Source organism: Bactrocera tryoni, unplaced genomic scaffold (genome assembly GCF_016617805.1).
Source record: "Bactrocera tryoni isolate S06 unplaced genomic scaffold, CSIRO_BtryS06_freeze2 scaffold_25, whole genome shotgun sequence".
Classification (NCBI taxonomy): Eukaryota; Metazoa; Arthropoda; class Insecta; order Diptera; family Tephritidae; genus Bactrocera; species Bactrocera tryoni.
The window spans coordinates 31,930,561-31,951,722 of record NW_024395977.1 but is presented as its reverse complement, the minus strand read 5'-3'; the positions used below and the strand labels follow the sequence as shown (position 1 = coordinate 31,951,722).

The 21,162-nt window shown below is 35.4% G+C and overlaps 2 protein-coding genes and 1 pseudogene across 2 annotated transcripts; all 3 read left to right on the top strand.

The window, feature by feature from the left end:
- The first annotated feature begins 1,498 nt into the window (after positions 1 to 1,498).
- LOC120780880 (fatty acid synthase-like) lies at positions 1,499 to 2,602 on the top strand. Its single transcript, XM_040113115.1, has one exon. It carries the CDS (start codon positions 1,622 to 1,624, stop codon positions 2,600 to 2,602), a length of 981 nt encoding a protein of 326 aa, XP_039969049.1. The 5' UTR covers positions 1,499 to 1,621.
- An 847-nt stretch (positions 2,603 to 3,449) lies between these two features.
- On the top strand, positions 3,450 to 5,449 carry LOC120780559 (piggyBac transposable element-derived protein 3-like). The gene is made up of 2 exons (XM_040112816.1): positions 3,450 to 3,906; positions 4,029 to 5,449. Exons 1-2 carry the CDS (start codon positions 3,849 to 3,851, stop codon positions 4,703 to 4,705), a joined length of 735 nt encoding a protein of 244 aa, XP_039968750.1. The 5' UTR covers positions 3,450 to 3,848; the 3' UTR covers positions 4,706 to 5,449.
- A 93-nt stretch (positions 5,450 to 5,542) lies between these two features.
- Positions 5,543 to 7,822, top strand: LOC120780558 (annotated as a pseudogene).
- Positions 7,823 to 21,162: the final 13,340 nt, after the last annotated feature.

The window sequence follows — 21,162 nt, the reverse complement described above, 5'->3', positions numbered from 1 at the left end:
ATTACACCAAACTGCAATACGCAACATTGACATGACATCTGAATGTGAATTAGACAACAGTGGCGAATATGGTACGATCCATATGTTGTCGACTTCGATGTGTTGTTAACTTCGATATTCACGCCTCTAAATTGAATGCTAAATGTTCTGCCATTGTCATCTGGTGAGCGACGCTGATACATTGGATATCCATCATTTCTAGTTTGTGTTTCCGAAAGAAAAGCACCTGGATACTGTTTCGTACATTTATTGTCAGACATACAAACCGAAGTGGTATTGTGATGTCCGTAAGGTACATGAATCATATTGGTTTCGTATAATTCTGCTTCTATCTCTGGATCAGGAATTTCCGCAGAAATTATTTCATCAATTTGATTTGGTGTAACCACCATCCAAAGAAGAATATGTGCGTGCGGCAAACCTCTCTTTTTTCCACTCAACAGAGTACATCCAGCATCTAACAGAACCACATATACATACGTTGCTTTAAGATAAAGTTTACAAAACATCGCAACTGTTGTTTGAAAAGTTGTCCTCTGACATCGTGACGATCACTTGCTGATTGCCCGCGATCCATAATTTCATTCGTATGTCATCGCATCCTGGGAATACTCGGTCATGTGCCATGGGCTGTCAATATATATACTTATGTTGCCAAAACGAACGCGACCTCTTCGTGGCATCGTAACAAATTTCAATCTGTAATTGAGCACTTTGTGTGAAACACACATAACGTTTACACGGAATAAATTTCAATAATTTTTTTTTGAATAACCGGAATAAAGAAAGCAAACGACAAATTTGACAATTGAAAAACAAAAGGAAAAAAGTTGAAAAAAAAAATTTTGTATGAAAAAAAGTTATTTTCTTGGAAGTTTCAAACTTTCTAACTTTTCCTCACGAAAAGCATACGGTTTTTTTATTTCTAAACTTTCCTCGATCCACAGCGAACAAACTCTGAAAATTTCATCAAGATTGGTTCAGCTGTTCTCGAGCATTAGCGTTACTAACAGCATTCATTCGTTTGTATGGGAAAAAGAAAAGGGCTCTTTTTACGGGTTTTCCGGCAATTATTCGAATTTTTTTCGCCATGAAAACCATCCTTGAGCCTCAACGAACATTTTAAAAAAAGAATTGACAAAATTGGTCCAGGCGTTTTTAGTTATGCGCCAGCATTTAAAATCACGTTCGTTTTTATTTCCTTTTTAAAATCGTACATACATATTTGAAAATTTATTTTCTTCATAATTTTTTTTTTCGGAAAATTTTCTAGAATTTTCTTAAGTATTCTCCTTGTTTGGGCGGAGACCTGTTTGAATTGGTGGTAATCAGCGAAATCGGTCCAGGCGTTCTCCAGTTATAAGCGTAGTAACTAACGTCACTTTCTTTTATATATGTATATAGATTAAGCTTTCGAATACCTGATAATTTGGACCGGCTTTGATAGAGTATAAAATGTTCGGTTACACCCGAACTTAGCCCAACTTACTTCTTATTTATCCCATTTTATGTTTTATAGATTACCGAGTCGGGAAACTTGGTAGTGACGGGGCGAATAAGAGAAATTGAAAATCCAGCAATTCCAAATATTCACGAACCATATAAGGATTCGGAATTCTCAATGTTATCTAAGAAAGACTTTTACAAAGAGCTTAGGCTGAGAGGATATCACTATAATGGTGCTTCCCGCGCAGTGACACTCGCGCGTGGAGATGGTTTATATGGAAAAGTAGAATGGAAATATAATTGGGTAACATTTATGGATGCCATGTTACAAATTGAAATTTTGGGAACTGATTCACGTACCTTGCTTATACCAACAAAAATAAGAAAATTAAGGATTAATGGCTCTCACCATTTTGACCTTATGACTAAAATGGATCCTGAAAACAGAGTTTTTGATGTTTACGTTGAGCCTAAATATGATCGCATTGTTGCCGGTGGTATTGAACTAATTGGACTACATGCTAGCCCAGTTCAAAGACGTAAAGCTCCCGGAATACCTGTACTCGAAAGATATCAATTTGTTTCACATTTTCCAACACCAACTCTGGATATAACAGAAGCAGTTCGTATGTGCGTCCAGTTAGCCCTTGAAAATACTCCAGTATTAAAACTAAAAATTGTGGAAGTAGGCGCGAAGAATAAAGAACCGGTCGTAACGAAATTTGTAGAAGCAGTTGAGGATTTACCATTGGTAGCAGGGGATTTTCTGCTCTTCACAGATCAACAAGTTGATGATATTGCCGGTGTTCATATAGAAAATGCAAAATTCGTCAATCAAACCAACTGCCATTTTATAATTGCCAATGGTCTAAGCCATGAGGAAAACGTTACAACAGTAAAAGCAGCATATAAAAGTTTAGTTGAAAAAGGCTTTTTAGTTACAAGAGAAAAAAAATTCAAGCCTACTCATAGTGCAACAACTTTTGAAAATTTCAGTTTAATAGCAAATATCCGTTTGTGTGGTGATGAGCAACTGTTATTATTGCAAAAGGTTGGAAAAAAACTGACATTAGAGCCGTTAGTTATAAAAATTTCTGAAGAAGATAATGAATTTGAATGGATTACCCATATTCAAACATCTTTCAAACAAAGTTAAATTACTGGCGTCAGTGCGCTGCTTGGGGCATGGTGGACATTTCTTAGAAATTGGAAAGTTTGATATGTCAAATGACACCAAACTTGGGATGAGCTGCTTCCTCAAAGAGATAACGTTCCATGCTGTTCTGGCCGACTGAGTAGAATTTACTTCAGATGAGGATATTGGAGTGAGTTTAAATTCATTGTAATACATTCGTCCTTAACACATATTCGGTCGCTGGTCGATTTTTCGACCAACAACTTTGGAGGTCCATATTTCTGAAGCTAAGTGCTATTTTCATGATTTGTTTTCAGAAAAATTAAATTCTGAATTTTATTAAAACATAAGGGATAGTTTTTTTCAGTTAAAACATTAAATGAAAAATTTGGTAGAATCATAAAAAAATTAATTTTTTAAAGTGTTTTTGTTTAATTTAAAAAAATTGGGAAAACAAAAAAAATTGTTTTTATATTTAATTGTATACGAAGACAAAAGATCAACTTTTAACAATCAAAAGAAACTCACCTCTATATTACAAGTTTTTTAACTTTTAAAACTACATACTCTTTGGTGGTCGAAAAATCGACCACTGGCCAGAAATCGTCAAGTAGGACAAAATTTTTTCAAGCATGATTTTTGTTATTATTAAGTAAAAGGCAAGTATATATCTTCAAAATATCAAATATTTAACGGCCCTTGCTTTAGTTTTTTCGGATTTTATACTTTTATCGTTTTAAGTCTGGCATCACCTGTCCGCATGTAACCTTTTCGTCTCATATATTTGTCTCCCTCTGACTATCGTAACGTAAAATTTAAAAAGGGAGTTCCCCGAATTGATTCTGTTGGCTTTTGTTATTGCAAAAAGAAAGATTTCGAACTTGCGTAGTACAATAAAATCAATTGGTGAAGATAATGCCGAAGCAATAAAAATTAGTGAAATCATGGCCATTTTAAATGAGCCATCTTCAGATGACAAGGAGGATCAAGCTGTATTCAAGGCAACAGATGTCGACGTCGTATACATTCCACCACCTCATGTGGAGTGTATGACAGATGAAGAAGATCTGGACGATGACCGGATTAATCTGAATGACAACAATGATGATTTTTTAACTGAAATCACTGGTCATGTTGAACTTCAATACTCATTGGAAGGAGAGAACATTCAGGATGTAGGTAATGGACTCAGTGTCAACATCTAATGCACATGGAAATGTTATGATAACTGGCGGATTTAAGAGGAAATCTGATTTGCTGTCCCCATATGGCGAAAACCCAGAAATTCAAAGCTTTCAAAATGGAAGAAATTTTTTCTGAAATTGGTAAGCAATTGATTAACTATTTCTAATTATTTAGTTTAAATTGCCATTTATATATTTGCATAAATTCATATATATACTTATATACGTATACGAGTATTTATTCATACTTAACTTTTTTGCAGGCTCTAAATCTCCGTGTGATATTTTCTCGTTGTATTTTGATAAATTAATAATTGCAGAGATAACGCATTTCACAAACGAATATGCGAATCAGCACAATGCTGCCATTAACGTCACGCCAGTGGAAATACGTAGGTTCATTGGTATTTTGTACATTTCGGGGTATCACACCTTGCCTCATATTGACCATTATTGGTCTGTTCGGCCCGACATGGAAATTCCAATTGTAAAACAAGTGTTGAGTCGTAATCGGTTTAAAATAATAAAACGGTTCTTACATCTCGCTGATAACACCGATTTAAATGCAGTAGATCGTTTTGCCAAGGTTTGCCCGCTTATTGATGCTCTCAATAAAAATATTATGCAGTTCGGAGTTTTTAGCCATATTCTTTCCGTAGACGAACAGATGATTCCATACTTTGGTCGACACTCATGCAAAATGTTTATCAAAGGAAAACCGATTCGTTTTGGATTTAAGTCGTGGTTCTTATGTTCAGAAAGTGGATATTTATTTTCTAGTATACTATATGGGGGTGCAGCAACCCCTCACGATAAGAATATCGGTCTAGGAGCACAAACTGTTTTAGATTTGCTTGCTAACGTAACTGACCCCGACTGCCATATTATTTTCTTTCACAATTTTTTTTTTATCCTATCATCTTATGTGCCTATTGAATGAGCCTCGATTTTTTGCAACCGGTACTATACGTGAAAATAGGATAGCAAAATCGCCCTTAAGGAATTTAAAAAAAGAGAAACGCGGGGCGTTTGACCAGCTACTCGATGGTCAACAAGAAATATTGACGGTGGAACGATAACGCTGTTGTCAATGTTATTACTAATAACTCAGCCGAACCAATGGTATGTACATACATATGTGCTAAAAGATATTGTCGGAAGCAAAAGAAAACTATCAAAATTCCACAGTCCAAAGTAATACAAGAATATAATCACGGTATGGGTGGAGTGGATCTTCATGACAATGCTGTGGCCAACTATCGGATATGTATACGAGGAAAAAAATGGTGGTGGCCAATATGGATTAATGCTCTTGGTAACGCAATGGTCAATGCATGGAAGTTGCATTGTATGTTAGCAAAATTTTAAAAGACGAAACCACTTTCACAAATTGATTTTCGATCTGAAGTCACAAACAATTTGTCGACTTACGACAATAAGGAAGATTACGAGAATGGAGATGAAGATGAGGACTCTGGACATCCATTGAACCTCTCTCAGATCAACGAAAAGGTACACGCCGTCATGAGAAGTCTTAAAAATAAATATCGGCGCTGTAAGTTATGCAAGAAACATACTATTTTTACTTGCAAAAAATTTAACGTTTATTTACATACTAAATGTTTTGATGAATATCATAAAAACTACAATATACATGTCTTATATAAAAAATACATATCTTTTAAATAAGAGCAAATAATTTTAATTAAAATCATTAAATTTTTCTTAAAGAAAATAAAACAAAAAATATATATTTTTTCATACTTGACGGTTTTTGGCCAGCGGTCGATTTTTCGACCAGTTCATATCAAGAAAACGGTTGGTCAAAAAAAAATTTTTTTTTTAAATTATTCTTGATTATGATCATAAAACCACCCCTTCGAAAGGAAATTAAAAACTTACTGTGATTTCATGTAGCGGCCGAAGATGGGTTAAACATATGCCATGACATGAAATTGAACAAGCGTTTAGGCATCTCATAGGAGGGAAACATATTGGAAAGGTTTCAATTCAAGTTCGAGAGAGTTCCGAATCGAAACTAACGTTGCCAGTGAAAGTCTTAAAACAGATATATTTTAAACCGGACGTTACCTATATAATACCGAGTGGTTTAGCTGGTCTTGGGTTAGAGTTGGCTGATTGGATGGTAACACGAGGCGCACGTAAATTGATTCTGAGTTCCAGTCGAGGTATATCGAAAGACTATCAAGCTTACAGAATAGCGTATCTTAACAGTTGATTCATATTTATCTACTGTTATTTTAATTCTAATATTTAATTTGTTTCCTTTTTTAGATTATGGGAGAGCTACGGTTGTAAAGTCATTGTTAGCACTTTTGATATTAGCACGATTGAGGGCTGTATAGCTCTCCTTAATCTTGCTAAAAATGTAGGACCTGTTGCTGGAATTTTCAATTTAGCTGTCGTTTTGAGAGACGGAATATTTGCAAACCAAACCAAATGAAAGTTTTTGGAAAGCTTAGCATCGAAAGCAATAACAACAAAAAATTTGGACCAACTATCTAGATTACATTGTCCGCATCTGGAATATTTTGTTGTATTTTCGAGTGTTTCATGCGGGCGTGGCAACGCTGGACAATCTAATTACGGCATGGCTGATTCAATCATGGAACGAATAGTTGAAAATCGTGTTAAAGATGGTTATCCCGGAAAAGCAATCCAATGGGGAGCGGTTGGTGAAGTTGGTTAAGTGGCAGATATGGCTGAAGATAAAATTGACATGGAAATTGGCGGAACTCTGCAGCTGCGCATTTCATCTTGCTTAAATGAGTTGGACACATCGTTATCTACCCCAGATCCAGTAGTTTCTAGTATGGTAGTAGCTGAAAAACATTCCGGCCGCTTAGGTAATGAAATCATTCTTGATACAATCATGAATATTATGGGCATACGAGATTTGAAATCAATTTCACTGGGAACCACACTTTCTGAAATGGGAATGATCTCCCTCATGGCTGTCGAAATAAAACAAATTTTGGAGAGAGATTTCGATCTTATATTAAAACTACAAGATTTACGTGCCCTTCCAAAAGCTGCAAAAGTATGCAGATTCCCGGGACAGAGAAAGTACGGACGCTTTTAACATGATGTTTGCTTCACACACTAATCTTTTAGGAATGGAAATCTTATTAAGAAATTTGGGCGACGAAACATTATAATACCAGGTTTAGAGGGTACAGCAGGCCAAACTTGGTATAATATCGGATCATACATAAAGAATAATACAAATGTTTTACAACTCCACAAATTCAGTGAATGTACAACAGTTAAGGAAGTTGCCGAAGCATGTTTTGAAGTATGCAAAAATTCATTATTCTATATAAAATTCTTATGTTTTACTATTTTCAGGACGTGAAAGCAGAATTAAAATCTACGGAACCGTTTTATATCATTGGATATTCCTATGGATCATTTATTGCACTAAAATTAGCTGCAATGCTTGAAAAGGCTGGCTTTCGAGGACAACTCTTACTCATCGACGGATCGCCACATTTCCTAAAAAAATTAACTCTAGCACACCTTGGGGAAGATTTCAATGATAATGATTTGTATAATTTACTCCTTTCAAGTATTGTGAAACAAATATTTCCGGAAGAAACCAAGAATTAGTGGCTTTAGAATTTAGTGAACGGGAAGAACTAACAAACAAAATGCTAAAATTTGTGGAATACGTAAACAAGCAAGATTTATATAGCGAAGAATATGCAAAAAAAATGGTGCATGCAACGTTTCGACGTATACGAATGGCGGCAAATTATGATCTAAATACTAGTGACATACTTACAACACCCATAGTTTTAATAAGGCCAAGGATAATCCATTGCTTCCACAATTAATTAATGTAATGGATCCCTCTCTTCAAGAAGATAAAAATTTTGAAGAATACATACGCGATGTTAAGCCAATTACCCTCGTACTCCATCCATAACTAACTAATCCATACTCATTATGTTGTTGCATACATATGTATGTATATAATAAGATGTACATTTTTTACTCATAATAAATAGTTAAGATGCCCTTTACATTAAAACTACTTATACATACCGTACTTTTATAAAAATTTTATGTGGGAATAAGGTCTAAGAAACTAATTGCTTTTGTTGTATCTCTAGGACTAACATAATTTAAGGATAGAGATGCGTTCACTCTTCAATTACTTATGTTTGCAGCACAATAAAGCCAATTGGATTTTCCACGTATTTCTACTGATCGTCAGAAGATAATTATTTCAGTCCAAATATTGTAATGCTATTATGCGTTCAGGATATTTCGATCAATGTTCAGTAACGAACTAAAGTAAGACATAAGTTTGTAAGTATTTCATACATTTCAAGGTTGCTTTAAGAGTTTTACAAAATTTCGTTCAAATGTGCTATTGAGGAGGGTAGTTGGGGTGTGTTCGTTGTGCAATTACTGCTGCAGTGATGCCTTTGATGAGAAAGCATCAAGTTGTACGCTAAAATTCTGGCAACACTGTCAAAGTCACACGTTCTATCGACAAATTGTTACGCATCTGTTGCGTATCACTAGCGTTATAAATGGAACATAAACATCAGGGATAAAGGAATCCCCAACTTATTCCAGTGTTAGAGCGCCGCAAAATTAGCGTTTTTGATAACATTTTCCTTTATGGCTACATTGGACAAAATAATTACTTTTGGGTATTTAAATAAAAAGAACTAAGAATTATTTCGATTAAAAATTACTTTATAGAGGTCGTTTAATATATGGAGAAAATATTTACATATTTTTGTGGCATGTTAAAACTACTGACTTTTGACCTTTTAATAACCAAAAAAAGGATTTAAGCTTGTTAGCTGTCTTTAATCATTTTCCATTGAAAATTAAATTAATACGTTTCATCAAATACATTAAAATTTCATTGTTTTACATTTTTTATTAGTGGTCTTGACCGATGTAACAAATCCTTCAGTTAACATATTTTTTTGGTAAGATTTCAATTTGGTCATCCCTCGTTTCCAATTGCCAAACGTCAAAACCACCTGAACTTTGACAGTTGATCGAGCTCAGTAGGTTTTGACCTTAAGCAATTGCTCTCTTACTTCCAATGCGAGAAGAGTTGGGTATCTCTTTATCTCTGATAAACATTTTGGATGCGCGATAAGATGGAGGAATTGTAAGTGAATATTCTATTAAATATTAATATTATGTTTGATATAATGTATTAATGTAATAAAGAATATCATCAGGGTATAATTCAATACTTCGGAAAAAGTCTTTTACTTTTATCACCTTTCTTTTTTGAAATATTCTTTAAACAAACGATTTCTTCTTTGCCTTCTTTTGTTCGTATTTTTCATGAAATACTCACCTTAATTTTACAATATTTCGTCAGCAATTATATACGTTAAAATTTACAATTTTGCTTAGAACCCTTCTGCAAGAAATAAAAACTGTAATATACATATCAGCAAAATATCAGCTGAGCATCAGCAACAGATTATCAAGTTAGTAACATTATTGCGGTAATTATTAAGCAGCTCGAACACAGCCTTGATCCAAAACCTGATTTTATATTTTTATTAACACAGATTACAATAGTCTTGTTCACCTAATAGCATGAAATTAGGAAGTGAAAGTCACATGGCCAGAAAGTCTTTCCATATAAAACTTTGCATATTTGTTGATTGATTCGTCAACTGATTCAATTCCAAGAATTCGTTTCAGATCGTGACTGAGGACATACCAAGGCGCATTGACGGCGCATCTTAAAAATTTGCTTTGGAAACGCTGGATTTGTGCTTGGGCAGCCCACAAGTCTAAACTAATTTGAGAACTTGCCTGTAAACAAGAGTTTCGTTATATATGGATAGGGCAGAGTTTCTACCCAGTAGCTATTACATGTTTCTGAATTTTATTTCTAATTCCTCTTTTTTCTTTTTAACATGTGCATTGCATCTAAGTTTTGTGTACAGGGTATTACTTATGTAGGTATTTGATCACCGTTTCTGTACAGTGGCATATACATATGTAGAACGAAGAAATGCGACCGTGCGGACTGAACGTTTTTGACACACGACAACACAGATTGAACGAAATAGACGCAAACGGAATAACACCAAAAACGGACACCAGAGATAAAGAGATGTCCAACTCCTCTGTACAGAAAAAGACTTCTTTTTAATCCGTACTGTGAGAGTTCACGTTTGACTCTGACATTCTTTATTTAAATTTGTTTCGTCAATACATTTATTAATTCTAATCTCTTAACTAGGTACATATGCATATGTGTGTATGCTTAGTGTACATACACATGTGTAAATATGTATTTTATCTTTATTGCATTCTTCAGATACCAAGCCATTGATATTTTACAGCTATTTAGATTAGTACATCTAACACACTTATACACATATGGAAGTACATATGTACGTACATACGCTTGATACTTTCTTATCTGTTGCTTGTGTGCATTAATATTTGGAGTATGTATGTTTTGTATAGTAATATTAGTATTATGTATACTCTAATTTATAAGTTTTCTTTTATATGCAATGATTTTCACATTTTTATGAGTAAGTCTTATATTACAATTTTGTTGCTTACCATTGCACTTGACAGTTAGTGGACTGTATATACTTTTTATTTAATTTATTGCTTACATGTGTATTTTTATGTATTAATGTATTTGTGTCAAAAATATAATGTTCTCACTGAAAGTGATAGAGCAATTGCTAAACGTCAAAACCTACTGAACTTTGACAGCTAATCAAGTTCAGTAGGTTTTGACGTTTATCAATTGGAAACGAGCGATGGCCATATTGAAATCTTACCAAAAAAATATATAAACGGAGGGATTTGTTGCATCGTTCAAGACCTCTTATAAAAAATGTAAAACAATGAATATTAAATAAATTTGGGAAATTTAAAGATATTTGATGAAACTTTTTGTAATTTGAAGCATCGTAGATTTATTTTCAATGGAAAATGATTAAAAACTTTTAATGATAGAGAGCTAACAAGCTTAAATCCTTTTATTGGGTATTGAAAGGTCAAAAGTCAGTTGTTCTAATATACTTTAAAAAGATTTAAATAGTTTCTCCATATAATAAATAGCCACTATATAGTAATTTTTATTCGTACTAAATGTTGGGTGTTTAAATTTAAATGCCCACAAATTATTATTTTGTTCAATCTGGCCATAATGGAAAATGTTATAAAAAACGCTTATTTTGAAGCGTTCTCACACTGGAATAAGTTGGACATCCCTTTATTCCTGACGGACACTTCACTTGGATAACGGACGTCAAAGCAGAAAGTCGAATAAACACCAAATTATATTATACTCGGAAATTAGTCTTTTTAATTTTCATAAATCGGACTTGCTCATTTTTTCTTTTCCACAAATTGGGGGCTCAACCGATCACCAGTACAGTGGGGTGCATAAAAGCCATAAACTGGAAGTACAGGTGAAGCAAAGAACTTAAAACAAAGAGAAGGTGCAAATTGAATTCTGTATGATGTTCGATTTGACGGCCAACAGATCTGATAAACTTGAAGTACGGAATTCACCATTCTCGCTGCTATTTAGCAGAAATGAGCACGTTCAATGGCAGAAATACATATATGTAAAACGACTGATTTTGTGCGAGAATGAATAAAGAGAAATGCTTTGAAGAAAAAATATGCAAAGTCTCATATGCGTGATTATTTTGTATTGTATGAACCATTTTTTCCGAAAAATGGTAACAATTTTAATTTTTTTACAAAATTCGGAAAAGTTAGATAAAAAGTAATTTTATATAAATTAATGTTTCAAATAAATTATACATACATATTTCGACAATTGCAAGATGAAGATGTGCCAAATGAACTTAAATGTGCTCATATAAACACGTCTTGGGTCATTCCTTTCATTTCTTCAAAAAAAAAAATTGATGACCTTCACATATTTACGTATATTCCCATTATTCCCTTATCATATCTACATTTGTACCAATAGAATTTCTATGGCATATACATACATATATTATTTCTTTGGCACATTCTTCTGTATGTTGACGAAAGCAAATGCGCGCCACATACATATGTACATACATTCATAATAACAAGTGTCGCAGGCATCTTTCTCATCTCCGTGGTCACGGACAACCAATGGCCGAAAATAATTTGTCAAAGAGTCAATGTGTCGAAGCACTGACAGGACGACAAAGCGTCACAACATTGTGTTGTTAGAAAATCGGAACTGTGCGGAAAAACTCAAACGAAGGAACGCCGCTTGTCACTGCTTCCCTTGCCACAGCTTCGCCAATAAACTAGCGTAAATATGTATGAATGGATACGTATGAGCATGAATACATATCGACGCAGATTTTTGCGAGCCACCGAAAAATATTTTAGAATTGACAATTATTTTAAATCGACAACAGCTATGTTGTCACTTTTCTCACTTCTATTTTAGAACAAACATCAGAAAGTTGTTCAATTTATGATTTTTAACTTTTGCCATCGTCTGTTTTTATGAATGAAGTGAGGTCGCTTGTGGAATGTGCGCCTGCGTTTTGAATGAAAATGTGAAAAGATTTACTACATTTTGGCTTCGCCATATTGACTTGCCATGTTTTTGTAGAACTTTGTTTGTTTGTGACATATTTACATTTGTTCGCATATGTATGTTTCAATCCCTGCCAACCACGAGCGGTTAAAAAACTAGTGAAACAGTAGGTACAAAAGTAGTGAAAGTGGTTAGATTGCCATAGGCCGCGTGAAGATTCTAACCACTTTTCCCCTCACACGTACGTATACATGTGATCATACATCTCTTTTGCGCTCATTCAGCAGTGTTACATAATCGCGGGTTGCATTTTCTCTTTCCTAATTTAAATTTTCTTAAAATTTCAAAAAAGCTTTTTAATTTTTAAATTTTTTTTATACATATTTACATAAAATTTATTATAATTTATATAAATAAAAATATATTTAATTTAAAAAAATAATTAATACCTGGAAAAAGATTTATTAAAGAAAAACCTGATACCTGAAAATAAAAGACAAATATCTGAATAAAGGTTGAAACAAAATAAATATTATTAATACCTGAAAATAAATAATAATTACAATGAATTTGTAATATCTAAAAGAAAATGAAAGATTAATTGTATAAAGTGATAATAATATCTCTAATTAAATAAAAATAGTGATAAAATAGAATAGAAATATAATTAAATAAAAATAATAATAACATCTAGAAGAAAAGATAAATATTATTTGATCATTTAAAATATAAAACAAACATTTGTTTTCACATATTATATTGGATTGTATTTATTTTTGCGTATTATATTAGACTGCGCAGTCCAATTTCAAACAACACACACTTACTTAACAATTTATATTTGCTCCTTCTGATGATATTGCTGTTGCTGCTATTTACAATTCAGTTCTGATTTCCAATGCTATAAAAACAAATGAAGTAATTATTTGGAAATTATTAAAAAAAAAAAATTACATAAAAATCATTCACTTACCTTCTTGTTGTACGAGCTTCCTTTACGATGGTACGATCACGAATGACATGCGTCTTCCAATTTTTCTTTTAATTACCCTTTTTGAGATCTTCTTTTGGCACTATTGACAATTATGTTTTCCCCTTGGCACTCATTCAAAAAACAAACAAAAAATAACCCGAAAATGTGCGTTGGTGTTAGTGTATACAGAAAAAATGTGTACCCTGCCAACCGTGAGCGGGTAAAAAACCAGATAATAAGTGGGTAAATAGTTTGCCATAGGCCGCGTGAAGATTCTACACTGTTTTCCCCTCACACGTACGTATACATGTGATCATACATCTCTGTTGCGCTCATTCAGCAGTGTCATATAAAAAAGTATATCTGTCCTGCTCTAATATCCCCAATCGACAGCTGATGCAGGGTTGCATTTGCTCTTTTTAAAAAGCTGATGCAGGGTTGCACTTCCTTTTTCCTAATTTAAAATTCTAAACATTTTAAATTTAATTTTTTTATTTTTCTTTATTAATAAGCATTTTTAACAGAATTACAAATTTGTACATATGTTTAATAAAAAAATTATTAATATCTGAAAATAAAGATTAACCCTGGTCGAGACTAACGGTCTGATACACTTAGTCGAGACCAATGGTGCTTGGCTAGGCCTAGGCTAGTTTACATACATTTGTATGGAAATACGTGTTGTATTTACGCTCATATATGTACAATATAGAAATATTTTTGAAATTTCTTACCTCTCGATTTGGTTGAAATCAAATTGACTGCCTTGTTCACGCTTGGCGTGGCAATAGCGTTCACAAAAATGTAACATTTTGAGAAAAATTACATGTTTTCTTAACCTTTTAAAACGCTCTAGCGGCTAAAGTATTTGATCTAGATAAACATACAAACCAATTTGGACATGTAACGAACATGAAAACAGATAAATCAACCGTGCGAAGTGATTGAAACATACCACAGTTCATATATTTTCATACAAAATACATTACATGGTTTTTTTTTTTTGTTTTTTGTTTTTAGGGGAAGCATCGACAGCCGGAGTGCGGAACTTTAATCCGCCAAACCTAACATACTCCCAACTCAAGACTCTCCCAGGGAACCACCGGTTAAGTATTACTTCGTGGGAGGGACAAGACATTTAAGTCTCCTCTATTGCGCGGACTGACGGACGCCTAGTCTGTTGAAGAGATCTCAGTTTGGTCATTATGAATGCTGACGCTTCGCTGACAGCTTTCCATTCATCAGTCCATTGGCACATGAGTGTCGTTAAATTATCGACCGTAAGACTACCTCCGAGTGTGGTTTTTAGCTTTTCCCTTGTGTTCGAAAATCGAGGGCAATAAAATAATACATGTTCAGAGTCTTCTATATACTCTGTACACGTCGGACAGTTCGGACTAAAGTCGTTGTGGAATTTGAAAAGATAGCTTCTAAGGCGTCCACGTCCACTAAGTATTTGGGTCAGATAAAAGTCTATGTTCCCATGTCGTCTGTCTATCCATGAGTGGATGTCTGGTATAAGTCGGTGAGTCCATCGCCCTTTGGATGATGAATTCCACCGCTCCTGCCACATTTTAGTGCTCTTGTCCTTGCCGATATTGTTTTAGGCGTTGATAGCTGATATAGACGCTCTAGTTCGTCTCCCTGGATGTCAGTAGGCGGCATGCTGGCTAATACTTCAGCAGCGTCGGTTGATATAGTCCGGAAAGCACTTATTACCCGAATTGCAGAAAGCCTATGCACTGCAATTAGTTGTTTAGCATACGCTTTTATATCCATTGCCTCTATCCATACTGGTGCCGCATACAGTATTACGGAACTCATTGCTTTCGCTATTAAGAATCGCCGGTTGGAACACACACAGCCTCTATTGGTCATCATTCTCGATAGGGCATTATAAATTTTGTTTGCCTTCGCGGAAGAATACTCCAGGTGCTCTTTAAATTTTAATTTAGAATCCAATATTACTCCCAGATACTTCAGTTGCGGCTGCGAGGTAAACTCGCACTCCCCTATAGTGAGCTCTATTCGTTCTTCTATCTTCCTACTGCTTATGAGTAAAACTTCTGTTTTTTCCTCCGCCAGTTTCAGACTCACAGAAGAGAACCATTGGCGTAGACCATTTAAGCACTCATTACATTTATTTCTCAGGTCGGCTTGGCCACTGCTACGACCATGAGATCATCCGCATAAGCTGCTAGTTTAACGTCTGCTGGTTGCTGTCTTCTTAGCACCCCGTTATACATAACACTGACACTTAGGGTAATCCACTCGAGATAGAGTAGCTCTTGGTGCCTTCGTCCGTATCAAAAATCAGCCTTCTGTTTTTAAAATAACTCACTATTATGTTTATGAGGTAGTCAGGGGCCCGTATTTCATCCAGGGCTTTTATTATATCTGCCCATTTTGCCCAGCCAGGGTAATCAGCGTGCAGTACTTTTTTGTGCCACATTTCGCAGTATCGACGACTTCTCGTAGTGCGACAATAGTGGATCTCTTTTTTTATTTTTTCCAAGCGGTTTCGTATTATACTTTCGTACACTTTACCCATTGTGTCGAGCATACACAGAGGTCGGTACGATGACGGTTCTTCAGGTGGTTTCTTTGGTTTTGGGAACAGAACCAAGCGTTGTACCTTCCAAGAGTCGGGAAATATCTCATCCTTTATACAAGCGTTGTACATTTTAGCGAAAACTAGAGGTTTTGAGCTTATGGCTTCCTTCAGAGCTCTGTTTGGTATGCCATCCAACCCAGGCGCTTTGGCGTTTTTGATTTTCTTTGCTATTGCCAATAGTTCGTCTTCCGTGACTAGCGGAGGTGACTCTGCAGCTTCGTTTCGTCGCTTGGCATATAAAATCCGGTCGTGTTTCGGAAATAATGCTTCGACGACCTTTCCCATAAAAGATGCATCTTTAGGTTGCTGCTGCTTATTTTTAAATCTTGACATACATATTTGGTAAGCAGTACCCTAAGTGTCAATGTTTGCTTCCTCACACAGCTTCTCAAAATATGATTTTTTGCTTCGGGTAATTGCCGACTTCAGGAGCTTCTTGTGGCTTTTAAATTCTTCCCTAAAGTGATTTTCGTTCGTTTCACCCCAGTTACGCTGTAGACACCATCTAGCTGAGTGACAGAGCTTTCTCAGCGTGGAAATTTCCTCATTCCACCAATATACAGGCCGCCGCTTGTTGTGATGTGACGTTCTACGCATTGTTGCATCGCATGCTGCGACCAGTTCTTTTCGAACTGCTGATACCAGGTGAGCGGCGCCCGTCACCTGATGCCTTTGATACACTCCAGACTAGCTCAAAATCAGGTGTGGGTCGAATTCTTGTTGTTTCCAGCTTCGCTTTCGGCAGGGGTTTCTGCTAAAAAGTTCTTGCTCTAGGGAGTACGGAATTTGTGCTATAATTGCCATATGATCACTGTTGGTGTATGTGTCAGACACCGCCCACTTAATGTGCCTGCTCAGCGAATCGTTAACAAACATAATGTCAATTATGGATCCTTTATTGCCTTTTTGGTAAGTGTTTCGAGTTCCGGTGTTCATTATTGTTAAGTGCGTTTGACTCAGAAATTCATGAATTAGCCGCCCGCGGTGGTTTGTACATCTGCTGCCCCATACACTTGAACAAGCATTAAAATCACCCGCTATTATAATAGGTGTTTTGCCTCTGGTTTCTAAAGATAGCCTTAAGAGGAAATCCTCGAATTCTGCGATTGCTGCGCTTACAAAAAAAGCAACTTACAAAATAAATCCCCTGAATATTCGCCCATGTGAAGCAATTATGTTTTTCTCTGGAGCAGGTCTTAAAAGGTTGCCCTTTGCAGGACCATATTGCTGCCTTGCCAGATTTGTCTGCAATCCATGTGCTTTCCGGACGCTGGGAGTATTGCTCACTTAGTATGGCGACATCAATGTTCTCTTCTATGATTGTCTGATCTAGCAGATCTTGTGCTGCTGCGCAATGGTTTAGATTCAGCTGGAGTATCTTCATTTACTTAGAAACTTCATCATCTCGAGGTACTTTGGGCAAGCCGTGCTCAATACAGAGTGCTCCCCTTTGCAGAGCATACAGCTCGGAACGTTTGTGCACGACTTTGCTAAGTGTCCTGTCTGTCAAACTGCAGCATTTACGAGCCATGTGACCCAAATGGAAACACTTATAACACCTGGGAATAGGCGAGTATTCTCGAAGGCGACATATTGACCACCCAATCTTTATTTTTCTCAATTTGAGTGCAGCCTTAGCATCTTGAGCGTGCATGCATACAAGTGCTATTTGTGTGCCACTACGCGTTTTTCGCAGACTTTTGACATTCGTTGTCTCCAGACTTTGGATTCCACACTCCCTTTTCAGTGCTGAGCAAATTTCTTCTGGAGTTGTTATTTCGTCCAGGTCTTTGCATACAATGGTAACGTTGTGGGTCTTAGGCTGTATCATAGCCATTTCTCCAACCACTCCTTCCAAGACGCTTTGGAAAGATTCGGCTTTCGTGTCTGCTCCATTTTTCAGTTCTAAAAGAAGGTCTCCTTTGAGTGTTTTCCGAACATAGGTTACGTTCGAACCCAGCTCCTCAAGCCCGCTGTCACTCTTTATTTTCCGCAGAATATCTGCATACGACGCCCCTTCTTTCTTCGTGATAATGATGGCATCTGGTTTTGTTTTTATTTTCTTTTCTATCGGTTTCCTCTTTTTAACCACGTCTACCCATCTTTCATTTGCGTTTTGGAGAGTCGTGGTATCCTTTTGGGCGTTTTTTACTGCTCCTCTATACGACAATTGCTCCTTTTCAGCTACGTTTTTTGGCTTTTTTATGGGTGGTAAAAAGCCTGGTGCCTCTTGCATTCTTTTTGGGGTATTATCATCTCTACCAATAGTGACTTGAGATGATTTTCCTATTATCACTCTTCTCGGTGGGTTTTCTACTTTTTCCGATTTTGCGTGTAACGCCACTATACCAGAGAACTTAAAAGTATAGAGAAGGTGCAGGTTCGACAGCGAACATTCGTTAGATTTATAGTAGAGAATTCACCTCACAAGCACAGAATTCGCACTGTAAAATGTTAACATTTTTAACAGTTCTCCACATATTCAACAAAGAATATGAGAGAAAGAAATATATGTATGTATTTTCGGCATATGATGGCATGGCATATATGCCAAAGCAGATAATATGAAGAGAGATAAATATATTAACATGCCCATGACGATTTTCGTTTTGCTTGTTTATATTTCATTCCATTTCTGACAGCGAAAAATGTGTGCAAAACACAAATCTCACACAGAGAACATAAAGACATTTTTTTATGTTTTCTATCTCACCCAGAGAAACAGCAGAAATGCTTTATTTTCTTTGGTCTCACATATCCAAGAATATGAAGAGACATAAATACATATAAGTATGTATGCATGCCCATTATGATATAATATGAATATGAAGTGACATACATATGTATGCATGATACTCCCAAACAGAGAATATTGAACAAAAATATTTTCTTTGATATTCCATAGGAAATATGTATGTATGTATGTTCCATTTTGTATGGAAATATGTATTTAGAACTTTTATTATTTTTCAAATTATTTTATGTTAATTTGATCTTATTTTACAATAAGTCATTTTAAGTAAATAAAAGATTTACCCAAAAGTTATGATGATATATTCATGATTCATGTCAACGAGGCATTTCCTTTCATACGCAATGTGCGAATATCAAGAATTTTCGTTTGTATAAATGCATGCATAGTAATATTTATAGTCAATTTGGACTTGCATATTTAATAATTTTCTTTGATTTTTACATAATATACTATTCTAATAAATGTTTTTGTATTATATTAGGGGTATTCTCTTGATCTTGCAAAACCCTAGCACGGTGCAAGAATTGCATATACATATTTCCTCTTGATGCACCGGCACAACAACAAACACACACAGAAAATTATTTGCAATGGCTTTAAAATATGTCGGACCAAAACCCATGTATATTTGCGTGCACTGTCACGCAAAAATATAATTGCAACCCTGTTTTTACTGTCATTTTACATAAAGACATATTATGTCGTTAAATTTTTGAGGAAGGTAAGTTTTAAATAGATTTTATAATTTCTATTTAAATTATAAAGATTTGTTACAGTTTTTTTAAAACTTTATGCAGAAGCTGCGTCGATTCACAATAGCCATGCATAACAGTCATTCACAATACATTGACCGAATCAGCCGTTCATATATCACTAGATTCTGCAATGGGTGCTCTCGTGCTCTTGTATATTTCGGTATAGTATTTTTGCAATCTGCAATCTTGCAAGAGCAAGGGAATACCCCTACTGTATTTCCCACTAATAGAAATTAAATTTATCACAACAATATATACATATGTATGTATGTATGCATGTATGTACTTCTTCTATCATATTAATCTTATGTCTCTGCACATGCTCATATCATAATCTTATTATGTATGCGCATGTGCGCATTCAGAAATTCAAATCATGATTTTATCACTTATCAATATAATGTATTACATGCGCGCGCATTGATCTGCATGTTCATGCATTCATATATATTTATATGTACATATATTTGCATACACTTCCGAACAAATAATGCACAAGCATACAAACATACATATGCGTCCACATGTGAATATGTCACCAACAATAAATTGAAGCATTGTTCTACAAAAACCACAATTATCTAAATAGCAGAAGCACCACAAGTCAATATGACAGCCGAATTGGCGAAGCTCAAATGTAGTAAATTTTACAACAAAAACGATTTCATTTATAAACGCAGGCGCAAATTCCACAAGCGATCTCGCTTCATTCATAAAAACAGAGGCCGTAACATCTCCCCGAGCATGCCTTTGCCAACAAGTCGTCTTTTCGCGACGATGGCAAAAGCTAAAAATCATAAATTGATCAACTTGTTGATGCTTCTTCACAGAAAGAAGTGACAAAAGTGACAACATAGCTGTTGTCGATTTACAATATTTGTCTAAAATATTTTTCCGTGACTCGCAAAAATCTGCGTCGATATGTATGCACGCTCATACATCTTCATACATATTTACGCTGGTTTGAAGGCGGAGCTGTACAGCGGCAAGGGAAGCGGTGACAATTGGCGGCCATTCGTTTATTTTTGTCGGCACAGCTTGGATTTTCTTTCATCACACAAGTGCTGAACACAATGAGCGCGACAAACTGCAAGCGACATTTGTCAAATATTAGAATACACACGTTCTTAGGGACACATTTATTGAGGCAGCTTCACAACTATATAACTGTGTCCATAAGGACGTGTGTATTCGCGCTCAATGTGTTCAGCACTTGACTCTTTGACGAACGCCAGTTTCGGCCATTGGTTGACCGTGACAACGGAGATGCGAAAGATGCCTGCGACACTTGTTATTATGAATGTATGTACATTAGACATATAACAAATTTTGACGAAAAGTTTGGCATACCACCACGTGGTGGCAAATATTGTACAAGTAATTGACACTTAGCTTCTTGTCAAATGGACCTTTCGGTTTTATTACTTCTTGGCAACTGATTTTATTAGCATTGAATACAAACTTGAACTCAAAATTAACAAATACAGAAAATGAATGAAAATGAATACATAGACGAAAATGAACAAGTGTATGAGTATATGTAAAAGAAATAGAGATGACACGTCATAGTGATGACAACTCGGCCTCTCCTGACAAAACTCGTCCCGAGTTTACCTGGTGTCAACTTCGTCTTCCGAACTATAATTGTCGTCTACTTCCGGAAACAGGGCACACCAAGGTTTCATTTTGTCGGAGGCTGCAATTGTACTGTATCGTCTTCGTGTACATTGCGCCCCATCAACGTCTTCAATCACGTACCTG